Here is a 19023-nt window from a genome sequence, read left to right on the forward strand (position 1 = left end):
CCCGCCCGCCTTTACCTGGCGTTGGTGCAGTCATTGTAGAGGGTCTCGAAGTCCTTCCTGGAGATGAGTTTGCAGCGGTTCACTCCGGGCTGGATGGCTCCCAGTCCCCTCAGGATGCGGACCTGCTCCACATTGCACACCACCGGCGTGATCTCCAGCCGCTTCAGCTTGGTGTAGACCGTGTGCAAGCCCCCCACCAAGTGCTTCAGGAACAGGTCGAACGCCTGGGGCAGGCAGATCAGCTCGCAGCCCTCCACCGTGAACGAAGCCACTTTTGCCCCCCTCAGATCCACCATTTTGCACTCATTATTCTGGGGGGTGTTTTCCACTGGGGACGGGGTCGAGTACACGGGTTTCCCAGGGAGGGGGCCGCAGCTGCTGCTGCTGCTACTGCTGCTGCTGCTGCTGCTGCTGCTGCTGCTGCTGCTGCTGCTGCCGCCGCCGCCGCCGGAGCTCGCGGTGATGGGGGTGCTGGGGGCGCCGCCGCCGGCGCTGATGCCGCCGCCGCTCGCGGTCGCCAGGCTGGGGTTGCAGTTGCCGCCGCCGCCGCCGCCGCCGCCGCCGCCGCCGCCGCCGCCTCCGTTGCCAGCGCTGCCGCCGCCGCCTCCGCTGCCGCCGCCGCCGGTGGAGGGGACTGTGGCCGCCGCCGCCGCCGCCGCCGAAGCGATGGACTCGGGCCGGAACAGAGTTGGCCCGGAGGACGCCGGGGGCCCGATGGACGGAGCCGGAGACGAGGTTGCCGAGGAGGTGGAGGTGGTGGTGCCGGAGGAGGACGCAGACGTGGAGATCGGGGGCTGAGGGGGGACCAGCTGGGTTGGAGGGATCAAAGCCGCCGGCACTGCCATGGTCACATAGAAGGGGAACCGGGAGGCGGAGAAGCGAGGGGGAAAGTTGCCACACACCCCAGGGAGGGCGCGGGGGAGAAGGGAGAGAAGGAACTAGGGCAGCAACAACAACTCCGGGAGAGAACGAGGAGCAAAGGGAGAGAAGGAGGTGAGGGGAAGAAAGAGCGAGCGCAGGAGGGGTGAGCGCGAGAGGCGCTCTGGAGAGAAACGCACAAAAGTGTCCCGCAAGTCGAAATGCGAGTCCTCTCCGGGGGCTGGGAGCCGGGGTTGGTTTGGGGGGGGGGGGCGGGGGCGGGCGGGGAGGGTCGGCTGTTGTTGTGTGGGTCCCGCTCTAGCACAAAGTTAAAGATGAAGGTGAAAAGGAGGAGGTTTGAGGACTTGGGTTCTCCCTGGCAAGTACATTGATCAAAGATTGAGAGGGGAATGACAGAGAGAAAATGAGCTGAAAAGTGCAGGCTGCCGGCTGGACGAGTTGTTGTTGTCACACGGTGCAGAGGGGAGGAGCTCCGGAAACTTGAAATACCCTTTGAAGCCGCAAAAACCTCACTCACTAGTATTAACCCAAATTATCCAACCAGGAACTCGGGGCAGAGACTCCGCGAGCGCGAGAAGAGGGGGGGCGGGAGGGGGGGAGAGGGACGAGTGAGCGAGGGAAGGGGCGGGTGTGTGTGTGTGGGGGGGAGGTATGGGGAAAGGGGGGTAAGGAAAGAAACTAAGGGCGGCACAGAGAGGAAAAGCCAGAGATACTGAAGTGGCGATAGGAAAAGGAGAGATCATCTACTTCTCTTCCACTACCGTTAGATTGTACGTCTCCTATTCCATTTCGTCCGCGATGACTCGTATTGTTTTTTTTCCAAAACCTACGAAGCCACCGCCTGCCAACTTAAAGAGGAGCCGGAGCGCTTCAATCTGTCCTTCAAGGATTTAGGATACATCTCTACTATTTGTATGTTTTTTTTCTTTTTAATGAGATGTAAAAGAAAGCACACGCCCTCACTTTATGATTATTTAGAAATTATTTTGAGAAAAATTCACATGTAAGCAAAGCGTATATTTTATCTATTAAATTATTTACTTGGATAAAGATAGTGAAAATGCGAGGACAGTTTTCAAGCTGTGGGGGAAAAGTCAGTGGAATCGCTTGAGAATAATGGGGTGCTCTGTGTTCAATTCCTTATTTCCTAATAGATTGTGGAAGGAAAGAAATGCTTGCCCTGATGTGGATCGCTCAGAATAACTTCACTTTTGCCCCAAGAGGAGGTCAGCATGCTTCTTGTGCCTAGAGAATGTGGAGACTTCAGGCACCTTTTAAGATTTAGAAAGTAAAAAAGAAGAAAACGCCGATTTTTCTTACCTAAAACTCTATAATTAATTCACCTGCCTTGCACAGTTATCAACTGTCTTTACATCCTTTCAGACCCAAGGTCAGTTGCTAATGTTATGTGGATACTTATTATATTCCTATTTGGGAAGGTCCTATTCAGTTTGTCAGTGCAAATGTGTTTTCTAAGTAAGGAAAAGAACAGAAACAAAGCTTACTGCCTGACTTGTGAGACAGAGAGGGTAGCTATCTTAAAAACATTAGGCTGACTCTTCTTCCTTGCTGTCCCCTCTCCTTTTCTTCCTTTTCTAACTTGTTGCATGAAGGTGTTTATTCAAGGGCTTCTGACCAGCATATGATTTGAGTGTAGGTCAGTCTTCTCTGTGTATATCTCTAGGAACCTTAAATAATTGGGCTCTAAACCTGTCTACACATGTTCACTAACTTCACAAGATAAAAACAATGCTATAGCTTTGGACAGATTTGAAACATAAACTATTAGCACCAGTTTCACAGTATTGAGAAATTTTATAATGAAGTTTCTGCCATTTTGGCATTGAACCGATCACATTTCTCTTTATAATTTCAATTCTTTAAGCTTTTTGAAGTTTAGTGTTAAAAGGTGGGAATAGCTAGAGAAATATTACACTGTTAACTGATTTGTCTAAGTTTATGCTAAACTTTTTGGGGTGTAGCAATTATATCAGGAGGCTTTCCTGGGTCAGAAGAATTCAGAAAATTGATTGTTGCCCAAAAATAGATACAATTCTACAAATATAGCTAAAGTGTACACAGTTTTCTGGCCTAGTTATCTTAATAAATTATTAGTCAATATATAGTTACTTGGCCAATGTATTTTAACATATTCAGAATCACTTATCTTAATTTTCTGTGTTTCACATCTGTTCTTATTTAAAAATAAAGATTTGATATACAGCACATACATCAAAACACCTCTTTAGGTGTCTACACATGTTTTAGAAAATATTACCTTTAAAATATGCCAAATTGCTATGTTAATAGATGAAGGAGAGAAAGAAGATATTAAGCCCCCCAAAACTAATTTTATTTTGGAATCGCATGCACAACTGTAATAAACTTTGGCATAGTCTTAAAAACGCTAAACCACAGTTTCTTCATTTTAGATTCTAGATCTGCAAATGGAAAATAAATGGTAATTAAGTGCCCCGCATCTGCCCTTACCATTCTCATTTCTCACGTTTCCTTAAACTGTCACTCACCCAATAGCTGCCACATTCAGAAGCCACAGATGGGAAGTAATGATAGCTGACCGAACCATAATCCCACTCTGCTTGGAAGCAAACTCCACATTTTCTGCAGGGAAACCTGTGCCTCGCAGCACGTGCTCTATTCAGAAGCAGGGCTTTGGGCATTTGCCCCCACCTGAATGGGGGCTTCCTCCTTTCTCCCCCCTACCTCTGCTCTCTAAACTGTTTCTAGGAACTATCACTCACTCCTCAGATCAAACAATAGGATCAGAAAAAGCCTATAAGGCAAATTAAAATATATAGGAAAGAAAAGCCTTGACATTTTTTTCAGATTTTTTTTTCCTTTAGAAATGTTATCAATGATTAAGACAAACAGTATTTAACAACACATAAGTCAGCTCCACGGAAATTTCAAACTCTCCCTCTTTCCATTGCGTTTTTAGTTTTCAAAGCTTCTGTCTTGTTTATTTATTGTTTTACGTCTTTGGTTGTTTCAGGTCCTCTCCCTCCTTCTCATCTCTTCCAACCTGCACTCAATTTGCATAAGCAAAACTCAAAGTACTGTAACTGATATTAGAAAATTCTCCCTGTGTTTTGTGAAGACGTATTGTGCTGAAATCAATAAGACTGTTTAAAATTCAAAGACCTGCAAATCGTTCTGTTTGTCCTTTGATAGGGCCTCTGCTGATTAAAATGCTACCAAGAAAGCTTAATTGCTGCACTAATTAAGAAGTCTTTAATTTCTTTCCTAGGATATCCTTTGAAGCTGAGCTTGTACCAGTTCAGGGAAGGTATTTTCTTCCCTCCCTCTGCCCCCTTCTGGCCCCTCCTCTCCTCTTTCTCCTTCCTCCTCCCCTGCCCCCCACAAGATCCCTATGAATGGGAACTAATAGAGTAGTCTCAGGTCTCACCATCTATTAACAAAAATCAGCCCGGGATGCAGAGTTCAGTGCAGTACGAAATGCAGTTTTGAGAAAAGCTGTAAGGTTGCAGGAGACAGTAAGAAAATACAGAGTAGCTGTTGCCGCTAAAGTCCCCGTGAATACCTGGGATGACAAGAGGCACTTGAGTCGGAAGATTAGGGCATCCTATTTGGTTAAAAGGGGCAGAGACAAGGAAATGCTTCTATTGAAACAGGGAAACATAAACATATACTTTCAAAACCTGTGGTTTTAAAAAAAGAAGAATAAATATGTAGAAAGGTGGACTTGTAGTTGGGATTTGGTAAGTATCATTTTATTTTATGAGTATAAAATCATGAATTCCATGGGGATTTATTTTTGACCTTTTTATAACTCAAGGGGGCATGGCATTGTATTACATCCATTTCATCCTTATATATTGACCTATTTTATTCAATGATTTCTCAAGTAGGGAAACTGACTAAATGATTTCACAAAGCTTTCTCTGTAATCAATAGTCATTTTTTAGGTTTATTCATGCTGCATTATAATTCTGGTAAATGACTGCAAAGCAGAAGATTGTCAGAATGATACAAATATTGACAAAGCCAGGATAATTCATGTCTTTAAACCTTCAGAATTTCAATATAGCAACTGATATAGTTATTTGAAAGAAAAAGATTGAAAAATGCATATTTCCTAGAATCTAAACCTAAAATGATTAACTGGCAATACATATTTGAATGTGTTTCTTGCATATCTCAAAATTTCCTGAAAGCTTTGAGTATCCTCTTTTTTTATAGCATCACTAAACGATACAAAAACAATTTGAGCATATGCAGATAGGGCAACAAGAAAATGGTCATTACAATTTTATCCTTTTAATTTTTTGCCAAGTTCAATTAGAAGCATGCACAGAAAAATACAGATGTATACTTCAGATATCTACTGAATCCCTTTTAGTGACAGGACAAGGAGATAACATGCTTAATAGATTCAAAGGCAGACTTACCATTCTGAGCACGACGTCACTCTAATTATGTTTACTCTAATTGAAAGCAAGGTTTTTTGGAATCTGAAATTACTTTTAGAATTTTTTTTTAAATAATGCAAGTGGATCAAATGTTGATCACAAGCATTTCCATCTTTCAAAATGTATTGGAAAATTAAATGAAAAGTGGAGTTTCGTACGAACAATGCCCCAGGGCAAAAAACAACTAACACTAGATTTTCCAGTCCAGCCATAACACAAATCAATTTGAGCACACTTCTATGGCCAGACTGCCAGATTGTTATGACTGCTAATTCACTCAATCAAAGAGTGCATTAGCACACCCGGCACAAATAGCTTTAACAATAGAGTGCACTTCTGAACAATTCTAAGATATATCACAACGGAGAAAGAAGTAAAGAGGAAGGTTATTTTAACATCTGCATATTTACTGATGGACCTGTGTCCTTAGAAGAAGAAGAAGAAGAAGAAGAAGAAGAAGAAGAAGAAGAAGAAGAAGAAGAAGAAGAAGAAGAAGAAGAAGAAGAAGAAGAAAGATTGAGATAAACTTCAGGCAGAGGTTTATTAAAGAGCTATCTAAGTTTGGCAAATCTAGAAAGATATCAGGGTACCAGTAGTTCACTGACTTTGTTAAACGTTTCTCAGGAGAGAGTCCAAAATTGATGTTTGCACTTCAGTAGTAAATCATTGAAGACGGAGAAATTATGCCAAGTAACTCTCTCAAGCCTTTTTAACTCAGACACACGGCCTCACCAATCAGCTCAGCCCAGGCTGCCTTAAGTAAAGACTTCTCTACTTTTGCACTTTCCCACTCTGCCTCTCCACTTAGGGTTCCAACTTCTGTCTCTCAGTGACTCTCACTTCCACAGTCTCCCTCTTTTTTCCAATTGCCTGCCTCTTTTCCAGAACAAGGAGTACGACTTTTATCTCACTGCTACATTCTCTAATCAAGCGCAGAGAGCTTGGTGTAAATTACCCAAGGGACAGAAGGTGGGGAGCTCAAGGTGAACATACTCTAACCTGCAGTACTCAAACTTTATGTTACAGAATCCCATTCTTAACAAAGAAGTGGTGAAAATGGTTACAAATAACATGGACTTGTTTTGCAGTTTGGGAATGCATGGACTATCTATATGTATACTGAATGCCTACAGCAATGATCTAAAGCAGTGGTTCTCAACCTTCTGGCCCTTTAAACACAGTTCCTCATGTTGTGACCCAACCATAAAATTATGTTCGTTGCTACTTCATAACTGTAATGTTGCTACTGTTATGAATCATAATGTAAATATCTGATATGCAGGATGATCTTAGGTGACCCCTGTGAAAGGGTCGTTTGACCTCCAAAGGGGTCGCGACCCACAGGTTGAGAACCGCTTATCTAAAGCAAAATGGCTTGTTTTGGGCACGACTGTTGCTCCCTCCCTAACCTTCTTTTCTCACCCACTTTTCTCCTGGTTCAGAATGAAGGTGACATGTGGCTGGTTATGAAGCACATTTTAAGAAATCTCTCTACCCAGAGGGTAGAGAAAAAAGAGTTACAAAGAAAAAAGAATCATCATGGAATTGTTTTTCTGTCTCCAAACTGCATTATTTCCACGAGAAGAGGTGAACTCCTTAGGATAATTTAGTTATACTTGCCCATCAGTACTTACTTCCTGTGTAAGTGTCCTAATTCCATCTGTGGGTTGGTATTGTGTTGCACAGCCAAATATTCGATAACAAAACAAACACAGTGAGATCATTTTAGACTTGGATTGTAGAAGGAAGCAGCAACTAGAATAATATAAATTGAGATTAATTCCCTCCATCTCTTAAATCAGGCCATTGTGAGAGGAATGACATGCTGGGTTGAAGTAAGGTTAAAAAGTCAGCCAGATATTTAAATCCCTAGTTTTTAATAAATATTCTATCTTTAATTGCATCCTGGCATTCATAGCATTTCCTAATTCTCTTACTCCTCTCTCTTTTAATGACATAAAACTCATTTTATTCTAAAGAAGGTCAGTATTAAGACATGGACTACCTAACAGATACACAGTTGGGGATGGGGGTGGGAAGAAGTCTTGTGTAGTGTGAATGCATGTTTAATATTAAAACAAAGTATTGTATAATTTGTAATGTTAGAAGAAATGTACTAAACCTGACTATAAAAGTTTCTATTGATTCACTGTCTGCTTTTTGTTGTTGTTGTTTTAACTTATCTTGGCCCTTTCTCTTTGCTTTATTAAATAAAAGAACAGGTCATTGTGTAATAAATAGCCTATAAAATTGTTCTATTTGAAGTCAGATAGTTCAGGATTGTTAAAAGAGAATACTGTTTATTTGTTTATTACCCTTCAGAACAAAAAGATTTTTTAAAAAGTTGAAAGAAGAACAATTGCCACCTTCCAGCCTGAGATCTTGTATGTCAAGTTTCAGCCCAGAGCAAATTTTTACAACAAGTTATAAACCCCCTGTAACAGAGGGTTTATTATAATGGAAGTGCTGACACAACCTTAACTATAGCATTGTAAACGGCTATGCTATAATATCCATTAAGCAGAAAGAAAAATAAGCTGGCTGATCAATAATTTATACAAAGAGTACCAACTGCAGACATAATAACTGTAATGTTTGCAAAGCAATCTCTCTGCTCTCCAGGCTTAACAGTAAACGCAAACTAGCAACGCTGTTAATTTCCAACTCCTACAGATAAGAATACAAACAAATTACTTAAAATTATATTTTGCTCAACATTTAGCATGCCTCGATGGGATAAAATAAAATTTAATTATGATGCAACTTGTGCGGGATGCAAAGCTGTTTTGTTTTCCAGCACATTTTATTATGAAAGGACATTCATTTGGAACATCAATTATGGGGAAATAGTATGTTTCAAAGAGTTGACTTGGGTCAGGCAGGCTCTTCTAAGAGTTATTCAGACATGGAAACAGATTGACACTGTTTAACTTCAAAGAAAGTTACAGGGTTTTACAGAGCCACAACCTGAAATACAATACTGCAAGCTCTGATCCGAGTCAACTGTCAGGAAAAACATACCTTGTCTTTAGAGTTCATGGGAAAAAAAGACAATGGCTTGGAAAATGTGACCATCATTAGCATTCAGTGATTCTTGGAGTGTTCAATTAATGGTAAGCCTCATTTGCATGGAAGCAAGATGTGTCATGTCTACCCAACAAATGTGAATCATAAAATGTAAGCATTGTTTTCTGGAAAATTTTGAAAAGACACTTTAGTAGACTTCCATATTTATTACTGCTTTGCTTTTTATAGTGTCCGCATATGTAGAGTGTGACATTTTTATTTTTTGCTGATGGCTTTTAAAGCAGGAAAAGAAGGTTTGCGATGAGAATTGAAGGATCCCAAATTGCACACTGTGTATATATTCAAGGTTAAACCAGAATGTACATTTCTAAGGTTCACATCTCCATCACTTTTTGTCTGTTCATTTCTTGGGGGTGGGGGTGGGGGTGGGGGAGGAGCCGATAGAACGAAGAGACTTTGCTATCAGAGTTGTAAAATGGTGTATTACTCTGTGAGCAATTGCACTTGGAAAGGAACCAGTAATTTATATGAGAAGTGTTTAAGATCGCCTGTTCACCCAGTGATCCATGCCAGGTCAGTTCCAGTAATGCCAGAAAACAAAAGGAGGTGCACATCACTGGGAAAAAGACACCTTATCCGCCTTAAGAGCTTGTGAAGGGAAGCACTAAAATGCCATTTTCTCAAATGAACTGGTCATTACCATTTAAAATCCTGAGGGGCCGTGGGACTAGGGAGGAGAGAAAGAATTTTCCTTTTGATTTCACAGGCTCTGAAGTGTTAGTTTTAAGGGGGAGGTGTGTTGTTGTGATTGTCTCAGCTTTATGTTTTAGCAAAGGTTGAATCTTGTAACCAAAGTGCCTTCTTTAAACAATACAATGGAAAAAGATGCACACAACAGCTTTGAGGATATACTTGGCCCATTTTAAACTTAGAAATTAACTTTTCAAAATGACCGGTACTAATAGCAACGCAACCCTCTACTAATAATGTCCGTGCCAGGTTGTAATTTGTTAATTTTTTACTTGAATAGATTTTCCCATTCAACCCCTCACTCCACCAGTTTTCAGGAGGAGACTGCGGGATACTGACAGGGCATTACATGTAAGGAATCGCTACCTATGAATTCTTCACAGGCCTTTACTCTTGTTTAACATGAAGTATAGACTCTCTGAGTATAATGGCATTGGAGGGGGAGGAGGGAAGAAGATTGCACACTTGCCAACCTCAGGCACATGCTTTCCTCATGTGTCCTAAAGTTATTTTAGTTTTTGAACAAGAGTTCGGTTCATTCAGAAGTCCAGCCTATCCATACTTGTGTAGTTAGGGAAGGCTCTGAAGAAAATGACTCTTTCCTGTGTAAGTCAGTATTTATAATTGAATGATTGGCTCAAGATTCAGCACATCCAGGAATCTTTGCTGATTAATCCTCGTGTGTCCTAATAACTGTCACCATGCATTCCAATGGGCAAGGCAATTATCTTATGCTTTCACACTTGTTGATATGTTTCTCTTCAGGTGGTCTCAAGTCATTTCTATTCCTTTCAAACAGCTACTATAATGCTTTGCGCTTGCTGGGTGCTCAATAAATGTCAACTGGATAATTAAAACTGCCTCTATCTTATGCCACCCATTTCCTTTGTTCCCAAATCGTGTAAACTGCTCATTCTCAAACCACATATGACTTGATTCAGGCCAGGATATTGAAGAGTAACAAAATTTTAGATATGCTCATTTCTGCTTTAATATCCAGCTAATTTAGGAAAATACTTGAGGCAAAAAATTCACAGATGCTAATAAACTGGATTTCAAATTGCTGGAAAAGAGAATGTTAGATCTATTGCAAAGGCTTGTATCTGGGACCTACACAGAGAAAATGTTTCCATCTGGGGAGCACTGGGGCATCTTCACCAAGACTGAAAATACACGTGAGACTCTGAAGTGCTGTCACAGCAGATGAGGAAATGCAGGATTGTGTGCGCAACAATTTGTATGGCTGCTACGTTAATACTACCATCACTTTCATGTAACTCAAATTCTCCCTTATACAAAGCACACTTATTTTTTGTGTACTGATTGCATACTGGTTGCTAATGATGTAAAGAAGAAAAAGATATTCATCCTGAACGAACCTTCATATACATAATCTCATTTGCATCTTATTGCCATAACATGATTGAGATTTTGTGTTAGGGGATCCTAGAAGACCATCTCATCCTGGGATTGCAGTTCTCCTGCTACTTCTCCATCCAATGACCAGGCCTGACACCACCAGTGGTTCTCAGATCTTTTAGTTAAAGCTCAGAGGCAATCTCAGAAACATTCCTAGCATGGAACTGTCAGGTCAGCCTATTAGATTCACCCCTGATCTTGGCAAAGAGGAAACTGACAATTAGCAAAATATGAGCGCCTCCTTTTATACTCACAAGGAGTTGAGGCTTAAGCCAGGTAGACTCAAGTCCTCACTGATTCCCCTTACCCCCAGCCCCAACTCTCCATGAAGGAGACCTTTTTGAAGTAAGCAGAGGAAAATCTTTCCTTTTTTTCATTTCTTATATAAGGGGACTGAACAAATAATAAACTGGCAGAGTTGGATCTGGACTCATGGTTTTCTGCCTGTTTCTCCTACTATATGATAGTGCAGTGGATATCGTGTAGTATGATATCATTGTATGATATACACATATATTGAGTGTCTGTAAGTTCTAATAAAGCTACTGATGTTCTCAGTGGCTACTTAGGTGTATGCACACATGTGCTACAATGCAGCATGATGAGGGTGGGGAATCCTGAAAACGAGTTGGGGAAATACTGTGATTTCAGGATAAGATTTTGAAATCTTTAGAATTTCTTAACTGATATGTGATGATAGAAAGTCAAACTGCAAAAACCCCTGGAGTTCCTTGACTTTTGTGACTAACCCTGTTTTCTTTAGTTAAAAAGGGCAGCATCTACCAATTAAAGCCACCTGTTGAAGTGCTTTGCAAAATCAGGAATTAAACCCGCAGTTGACTGTGTCAACACATTCCTTTTCTGTAGTCTCTTCCCAGCCATAGTTTACTTTTCCATAGGGGACTATCCAACCTCTTTCTCCTACTGTTTTCATCCTGATTTCAAGAAAGGTCACTCCACGCCAACTTTTCCCCCCCAAGAGTTGATTCAGGGTCACTCACAGCTATTCCCAGCAGAGCAATAGCATGCCCTCCTGCTGCCCCATTTAAATTGTCTGAACTGCATGGCTTTTTCATTTACTCTCCCTTTAGAGTGAAGCTGCAAAGTGGAGAAGACTTGAATGGTCTTGTATCTTCAAAGAAGTGCCTTGAGCTCTGGAATGTAACAAAGTGGGAGAAACCACTGAACTCCAGGAAATGTCAACAATGAGGTGGGAAGGCCTGGGCAAGTGGATAGGGGCCGTACTCTAGGCGTTTCTATGACAAGGCAACCAACTCAGCTGAACAAGAAAATGGGTCTTTTTCCCACAGAAACGAATGGAACCGATCTTGAAGCACAATGATAATAACATGTGCACAGATTTAAGTACAAGCTGTCCAGGAGGTTCTTTGTTATATTTTTCTGTAAATGATTTGTTTGACAAACTGATGATGATTACGACTAAAGCATTAACATTTTCAATAGTCTGAACATTTTGGTCCTAATAGGAACTTAAATAAATAAAACATTATTTAAAAAGACATGAGCAAAGTAATTTTAATAGCTAAAATGCATTTACATTTAGTTGTAGTCTGTGTCAAATTGAACTTAAAAAAAAAAAATGTTCCCAAATGCTACATGTCAATAGTAGCAATTCGAGGTTTAATTACTTCTAAGCATAGAATATGAAAATACAGAATTAATATCATATGATTGATAAGCTGTTGAAAATATAGGTATTAAAGAGCACATTCAGCAACTAAACAAACAGTATTTTATATCGCAAATGTAGAGAGAAACTCATGACTTCAATATTGTTTATAACCTTAATATTCAGGAATACTTATCATCAATTTCTTGATACGTCTTCTTAGCCAAAATATTTTAGTAAATTTAACTACTACTTGCTGAATACCCAAAAGAAGCCTCCAAATCAGGAATAGCCAAAAGTAAATATGCAAAATGATGTGTATACATATTGGATTTATTTATGTTAATATCATTAACTATTATATAACAGATATTCAAAGTAATGCTGTATTAAAAGTCTTCTAGATGTGTATGGCACTTAACACTGAATACTTTTAAAAGAGTATTTTCTATGAAAATGTATTTACATTTTTACAGTTAGTATCTTATTTTAATAATATAATCACTAAAATATATTTTCTTAGTTTCATTACACAGAAACAGTTTCAAGTATTACTTTGCACACACACACACTCACACATGCCTATTTTCAGAATTTTCTAAATAGCAATTACTTTCTTTAGATTTATAGTCTATAACTCCTGGTATCTTTGGTATCCAAAAAAATACAACAAAAAACTATTTACTTTTTGTGTGCATTGAAGTAATTTTAGTCTAAAAGCACTTACTAATCATAACAACACAGCAGAGGATTGTTTTGTAAACATTTTACTTTATTATCAGCCTTTGTTTTCCAATACAATGCTTTAAAAATACCCTCTGTTGTATAAAAGACATTGTTGCAAAAAGGCAGCTCAAAACTTGTCCTTCCCTTCCTTTCATTGATCTGTTGCCTCTTAGGTAATATGAACAGCTGTCTCCAGCTCACCCACAAGCAAGCTGAACATAATAATAAGGTAGTGTTACTGGCCTGTATCTATGAATAATTATAAAGAGGGTGCCAGTTCTTTTCCATTACAGATAAGGTAACAAAGATACCACAGAGAAGAAAACTGGTTAGCAAAAACAAGTGCTTCTGACTTGAAGAATTAGTTATTTCTCTGGTAACCACTGAGTTTCTCTTTCAGTTGGGTTTCCAATAAGGTGAAGGTGCCCTCTGTAGGAGACTCCCAGTAAATGCTGCTGCTTTATATTTGGATGACAACATACAAATCCCCCCAACCCCATTTCCTAATTATAAACAAACAAACACAAGTTTGAACTCCTTATGAATCCTAGAAGGAAATTAGTACAAAGCCCACAATCAGCTATGAAAAGAAAGTGCCCTTTCAAAATGATAGAAATTGAACACTGAGAAAGCTGTACAGCACATTGGTGTTTGATATTTACTGACATTATGGTATGTAATAGAATGGGTATTATAAATTCAGAGGCGTTGCTGAAAGCAGAAAGACAGAAGGTCTTGGCATAGTTTAGTGAAAAGTGGATCTGAACAGAAAAATCCACAAGCAGAGAGAGAGACATTCACCACCTAATAAATACACCTCCCCAAAAGGTCTTCTTACCTTCCCTTCTTATAAAGGTTACCATAATGCAGATTCATTATCAGTCCCACTGGGTAACAGATAGTTCAGTAAGAAATTGCTTTTGTTAGCATGTTCATGGAAAGAGATTAGCTATTTCCCCAGGTCTCTTGGGGCTATTTGAAATTTTGGGAATTCTCTCTGTAATTTAAAATGAAAGTTAAAGCCAATGTGAATAGACTGGGGAAAATCTCACAAATTAAACCTCTCCATCTGGAAGTTGCTTCATCACTCATTGCAAAAGTACAAGCTGAAATCACATTTGTTATAAACACGAAAGTTTTCATCAGTAATAATGCAATTACATGTGTATTAATGTTTTGATAGCTAAGCACTTTGCAAAGAAACACCTAAAAGTTAATTTTTTAACAGTGTTTTGGATTTCATTTTTGGTCTTTATTGACTTTGCATAGTACCTAAGATGTATCATTGAAGCTATCTATTTACATTTTTTGGACTATGACTTCGGCCTGTATGGAATGTGTGTAGGAGAGTCCAGTATCACCTGTATTGCAAGTTAGGGGATGAACAAGTGGGCATGGAAGCATAAGACAAAGGAATATCAGCCTCTTTTTGCCTATCTGATTTCAATTTGCCTCCCATTATCAGCAAACATGCCTTCTCCAAGAATCTATTTCCCTACAGCACTTGGTACATATCTCAACTACAGCAACATTTAGGCAGCAATTACTATATATGCCAGGCACTGTGTTAAATACTATGTATAGATTATCTCATTTAATCCTCATAACACATGAAAAAGACAGGCAATTATTATTTTTTTGACAGGCAATTATTTTTATAAACAAAAAAAGAGAGGTAACTAAGTCATGAGAGATGAAATTGCTTCCCCAGCTTACTTCAGGGCCTTCTTTATTTTCCAATATAATACACTCCCTTCTGATCTCACTTATTTTCCCACCTGACGATCTTTCACATGCTCAACTTATTTGCTCCCTGTTTTCCTAACACAACTGTCTGGTGAATCCCCAGCCAGGATTAAAGCAGCAATCTGCTATCCCTCTGGATGACTGAGCATTGTTAAAGACTCTCCCACAGCTATGCAGATCGGTGCCCTTAATTACTCATGACTCTTAGTTATGAGCTTTACATTTAAGCTAGTTTATCCAGAAAGGGTGTTGAATAAGCTCACATCATCACATTAATAGGATGTCAGGGCTCCAGTGAGTCTCAGAGATGACTACAACCAGATATTCAAATATTTCCTCAGATATCTCTGAACTCTGAAGACACATTTTTCAAGATATCTCCCTCAGTTTCTCAGTCTGGCTTATTCCACACAGCTGGATTCATTGTGCCTACCAGCAACCATGCTCAATGCTTCTAACTCCCCCACCAGAGATGAGATTAGCGTTCTTGATATACAAGGTAAAAAAAAAGAAAAATCCAAGAAAAGGTTCTGATTGGGTCACCTTGGGACAGATACACATTTCTGGATAAAGAAATCATCAAGGACAGCATTAGGTAGTTGCTAAGAACGTGAGGGATGTGAAGCAAGACACTGGTAATTGAAAACCCAGTCTGTGTATGATCTAGGAAAGGTTTACATCCCTGAACCTCAATTTCCTTATCTGAAAAGGGGGAAATAAACATTGTATCTACTTCATTGTATTGTAATTATGATTAAATAAGTTAAAAATTTTGAATAGTACCTGAATTTTAACATATTAGTTATCACTGATTTTCAGACCTTGGGATTGGTTCAGGTTGAGAAAGATAGCCACTCACAGATCAGTCACCATAGCCAATGAGGTGAAATAATTGAAGAGCACTGCAGCTCACACTTGCTTAGCATGGGGGGCTGGAAATTTTCCGAGAGAGAGAGACATTTCCAGATGAAAGGCTGAAGAGTGTTAGACAGACACACTCTTCAGATGCCTGTTATACACCCATAAAAAATGTGTGATCTCCTATACCAATGAAGGGCCATTCAACAATCCTTTTTATGTGTCCTTGATCAGCTCCATCTCTCCTTAGCATCAGAGATAATTCTAAATCTTTCTCAAATTCTAGACCCAACTCTTCATGTACTAGGCCCATATTCTCTAATGACAGCCTTCTATTGTGACAGGAAATTTAATATCATTAAGTCTCCACCATTTCTTACTTGGACTGTTGCTAGAGCTTCCTGGCTAATGCCCTTTCCCAGTCTCACCATTTATCTATCCACACCGGACCCTGAGTGTACTGTCTTCAATGTAAATCAGATCATGCAGTCCATATACTTAAAACTCTTCTACAGTGCCCGGCTGGCATGGCTCAGTGGTTGAGCATTGACCTATGAACCAAGAGATCATAGTTCAGTTCCTGGGCAGGGCACATGCCTGGGTTGTGGGCTCAATCACCAGTGTAGGGAGTGCAGGAGGCAGTCAGTCAATGATTCTATGTTTCTATTTCTTTCTCCCTCCCTCTTCCTCTCTGAAATCAATAAAAATATATTTTAAAAAACCCACAACTCTTCAATAGCATCTCTCCACCTTCAGAATGAAGTCCAAGGTAGTACTGAGCATGGCTTAGAAAACCTTCTCTACTTCTCCTAATTTATATTTGGACACTCCCGTGAGCAGTTTTTATTTTAAGGAGTCTGAAGTGCTAAATTTCAAAATCAAATCTTGCTACTCCTGTGGTGAAAATACTTCTTCCATGGCTCCTCATTAGATTTTGAATAGCACTCTCTCCTGTTTCTACAGTGTTATTTATAACTTTTAATTTTATATTAGGGTGCTTACTTTTTTATTGTGCGACTGTTTCTACTAGTAATAAGTTCCTTTAGAACATTTCTATTTTATTTTTTTATTGTACTCTCTGTCTAGTATAGTGATTGGAATATAGATGGTATGCAATGCTAATTAATAAATGACCTGTGACTAGTAATATGAACATACCATGTTATGTCACATGTCTGGCTTTTTGCTTATAACTACCTCTTCCAACATTTATTTGCTTAGCTAACTCTTTCTTGCCCTCCAAGAAAGATACTCTAAATCTACTAAAGTGCAAACTATCTCACATCTGTATTATCACATTCCCCGTGTACACCTCTCTCATATTATTTGTTGTGCTTTATGTATCTGTCTTCATTAGTGGCAGGGAGCAGGTCTCAATCACCTTTTAAGCATCACTTAGCATGATGCTTAACATACAACAGTCCTAAAGTTCAACTTGTTTTTAAATCCTCACCTGAGGAAATATTTTTGTTGATTTTAGAGAGAGAGGAAGGAAGAGAAAGAGAGACAGACAGAGAGAGATAACCATTGATCAGTTGCCTCCTATACTCACCTTGACACTAGGGATCAAACCCCCAACCTAAGTATGTGACCTGGAATCGAACCCACAACCTTTTGGTGTATGGGATGATGTTCTATCCAACTGATCCACCCAGTCAGGGCTGAACTTTTCTTTTTTTAAGATATTGATTAAGCTCCACCTGTGTAACCCACAGATGAGAGAGAATCATTGATTGGCTGCCTCCTGGATGCCCCCTACTGGGGATTGAGCCTGCAACCTGGGCATGTGCCCTTGAATGAAATTGAACCCAGGACCCTTCAGTCTGCAGACTGATGCTCTATCCACTGAGCAAACCGGCTAGGACTCATCATTGATGTTTCCATCTCTCTCCCCCTTTCCCTTTTTCTCTCTGAAATCAATAAAAACCTTTTTTTAAAGAAAAGATTCAGATCCATCTTGTGCTCTTCATGTCCCAGTCCTGGTATTAGTCATTTCGACAAGGAGCCAGGTTCTTTGTGGAGATTATATATAAAAGTCAAGATTGGATGCTTAATTCTCTTCGCTATGTATGTCTCATTGTTTTTAGGACCTCTTAGTAAATAAGGTAGGAAATGCATGGAGACCATCTATATAATAAAAGCCCAGCGACCATTATGGCAGAAAGGCAGGAACAACCGGTGCTATGATGCGCCGGCCACAGGGGCCGCCACCAGCGCCGCTGCCGAGCCTAAGGGCCCTTGGGGTCAGTTGTGCGGCCGCCGCCAAGGAACCAGAAAAGAAGAATGCGAAGGTGGCCAGGGTGCGTGTGCAGCTTGAGATGAAGGCTCTGTGGGATGGATTAAATGAGCTGGGCACTGAGATGATCATCACCAAGGCTGGCAGGTTATGGCAATCCTCTCCCTGCTGCAACCCTCCCCACGTGGCGCCAGTCTCAGGCCGGGGGCTTTGGCCCGATCCACGTGAGTGAGACTGAGAAGCAGGGTGAGAGGCATGGCCAGGCCACCTGTGGGTCCTTCTCGGTGTGGGCCAGCTCCTTCATTCTCCGAGTCCCAGCTCTAGCGATAGCGCCTGGTGTGCTGTGCCAGAGGGTACTGCTCAGGAGGCCCAGGAAGGCAGCGGAGAGAAACCCTGTGGACCTGCCATCTGACCAGCAGCCTAGGATCCGGCACCACCAGAAATGGAATAGCTCAGAGCACACTGAGCTTGGGGGGAAGGCAGCCGCCTGTGGGGGGCCTTGCCACCAGCCAGCTCCTGGTGGATCCCACCTCAAAGGAAACTCGGTCTTTGGTTCCTTAGTTCAGTCTATCCCAGCTAAAGAGGAGCAGCTGGGCACATTTTGGGGGAGAATTAAGACTCTAAAACAGTGTGTTCTGTGCCTTGGAGATTGCTACCCAGTTGTCTTAGGCCTAAATTCCAGGTGACTGTGGGGCCTGGCTCTGTCGCTCGGGCCATGTCTTCCAATTGCCTGTATTTGTTGTAAGGATCCAAAGAGAAGAAGGGGAACAAGTTTTTCAATGCAATGGATTTGGCCAACAGACAAAGGTGAGTGTCAGGCTGCATCTAATGTACACACAAAGACACCAGCTCTGAGTCGCCTGGCCAAAGGGAGCTCAGGGCTTGTTTGTAGAACCTTCTGGTGGTTTCTGTTTCCTTACTGAGGCCATCCTCCCTGGGAAGCCTGGGGTCCATGCTCAGCTCCAGCTCAATGGGTCTTCTCCAAGCCCCTCCCCTTGGCTGGCCCCCCCATCCTGATCGGGGGTGGGGCCTGCCAGCCAACCTCCCACAGCCCCTCCCCGCAGCTGACCAGACCCCACGAATTTGTGCATCACGCCTCTAGTGTGTATATATATACACACACACACTGAGTGGCCAGATTATTATGACCACCTCACATTTGTAGGCAAATTAACTACAACTTTGTGCTGAAGCTGCTAGAAGGCCAGACCATTATAAACGTCTGAATAGCACAACATACCTAAGTATCATTGCTGATCAAGTTCATCCTATCATGTTGATGGCGTATCCCAATGGAGATG

At 40.9% G+C, this 19023-nt stretch overlaps 1 protein-coding gene across 2 annotated transcripts in view; it reads right to left on the minus strand.

The window, feature by feature from the left end:
• DACH1 (dachshund family transcription factor 1) overlaps positions 1–1320 on the minus strand; it is a 446835-nt gene extending 445515 nt beyond the window's left edge. For both annotated transcript variants that reach the window (XM_059684811.1, XM_059684810.1), the window contains exon 1: positions 16–1320. In XM_059684811.1, the coding sequence (XP_059540794.1) occupies positions 16–845 (830 nt within the window). In that variant the 5' untranslated portion in view covers positions 846–1320. The remainder of the gene's footprint in view (positions 1–15) is intronic.
• Positions 1321–19023: the final 17703 nt, after the last annotated feature.

Source organism: Myotis daubentonii, chromosome 2 (genome assembly GCF_963259705.1).
Source record: "Myotis daubentonii chromosome 2, mMyoDau2.1, whole genome shotgun sequence".
NCBI classification, from domain to species: Eukaryota; Metazoa; Chordata; class Mammalia; order Chiroptera; family Vespertilionidae; genus Myotis; species Myotis daubentonii.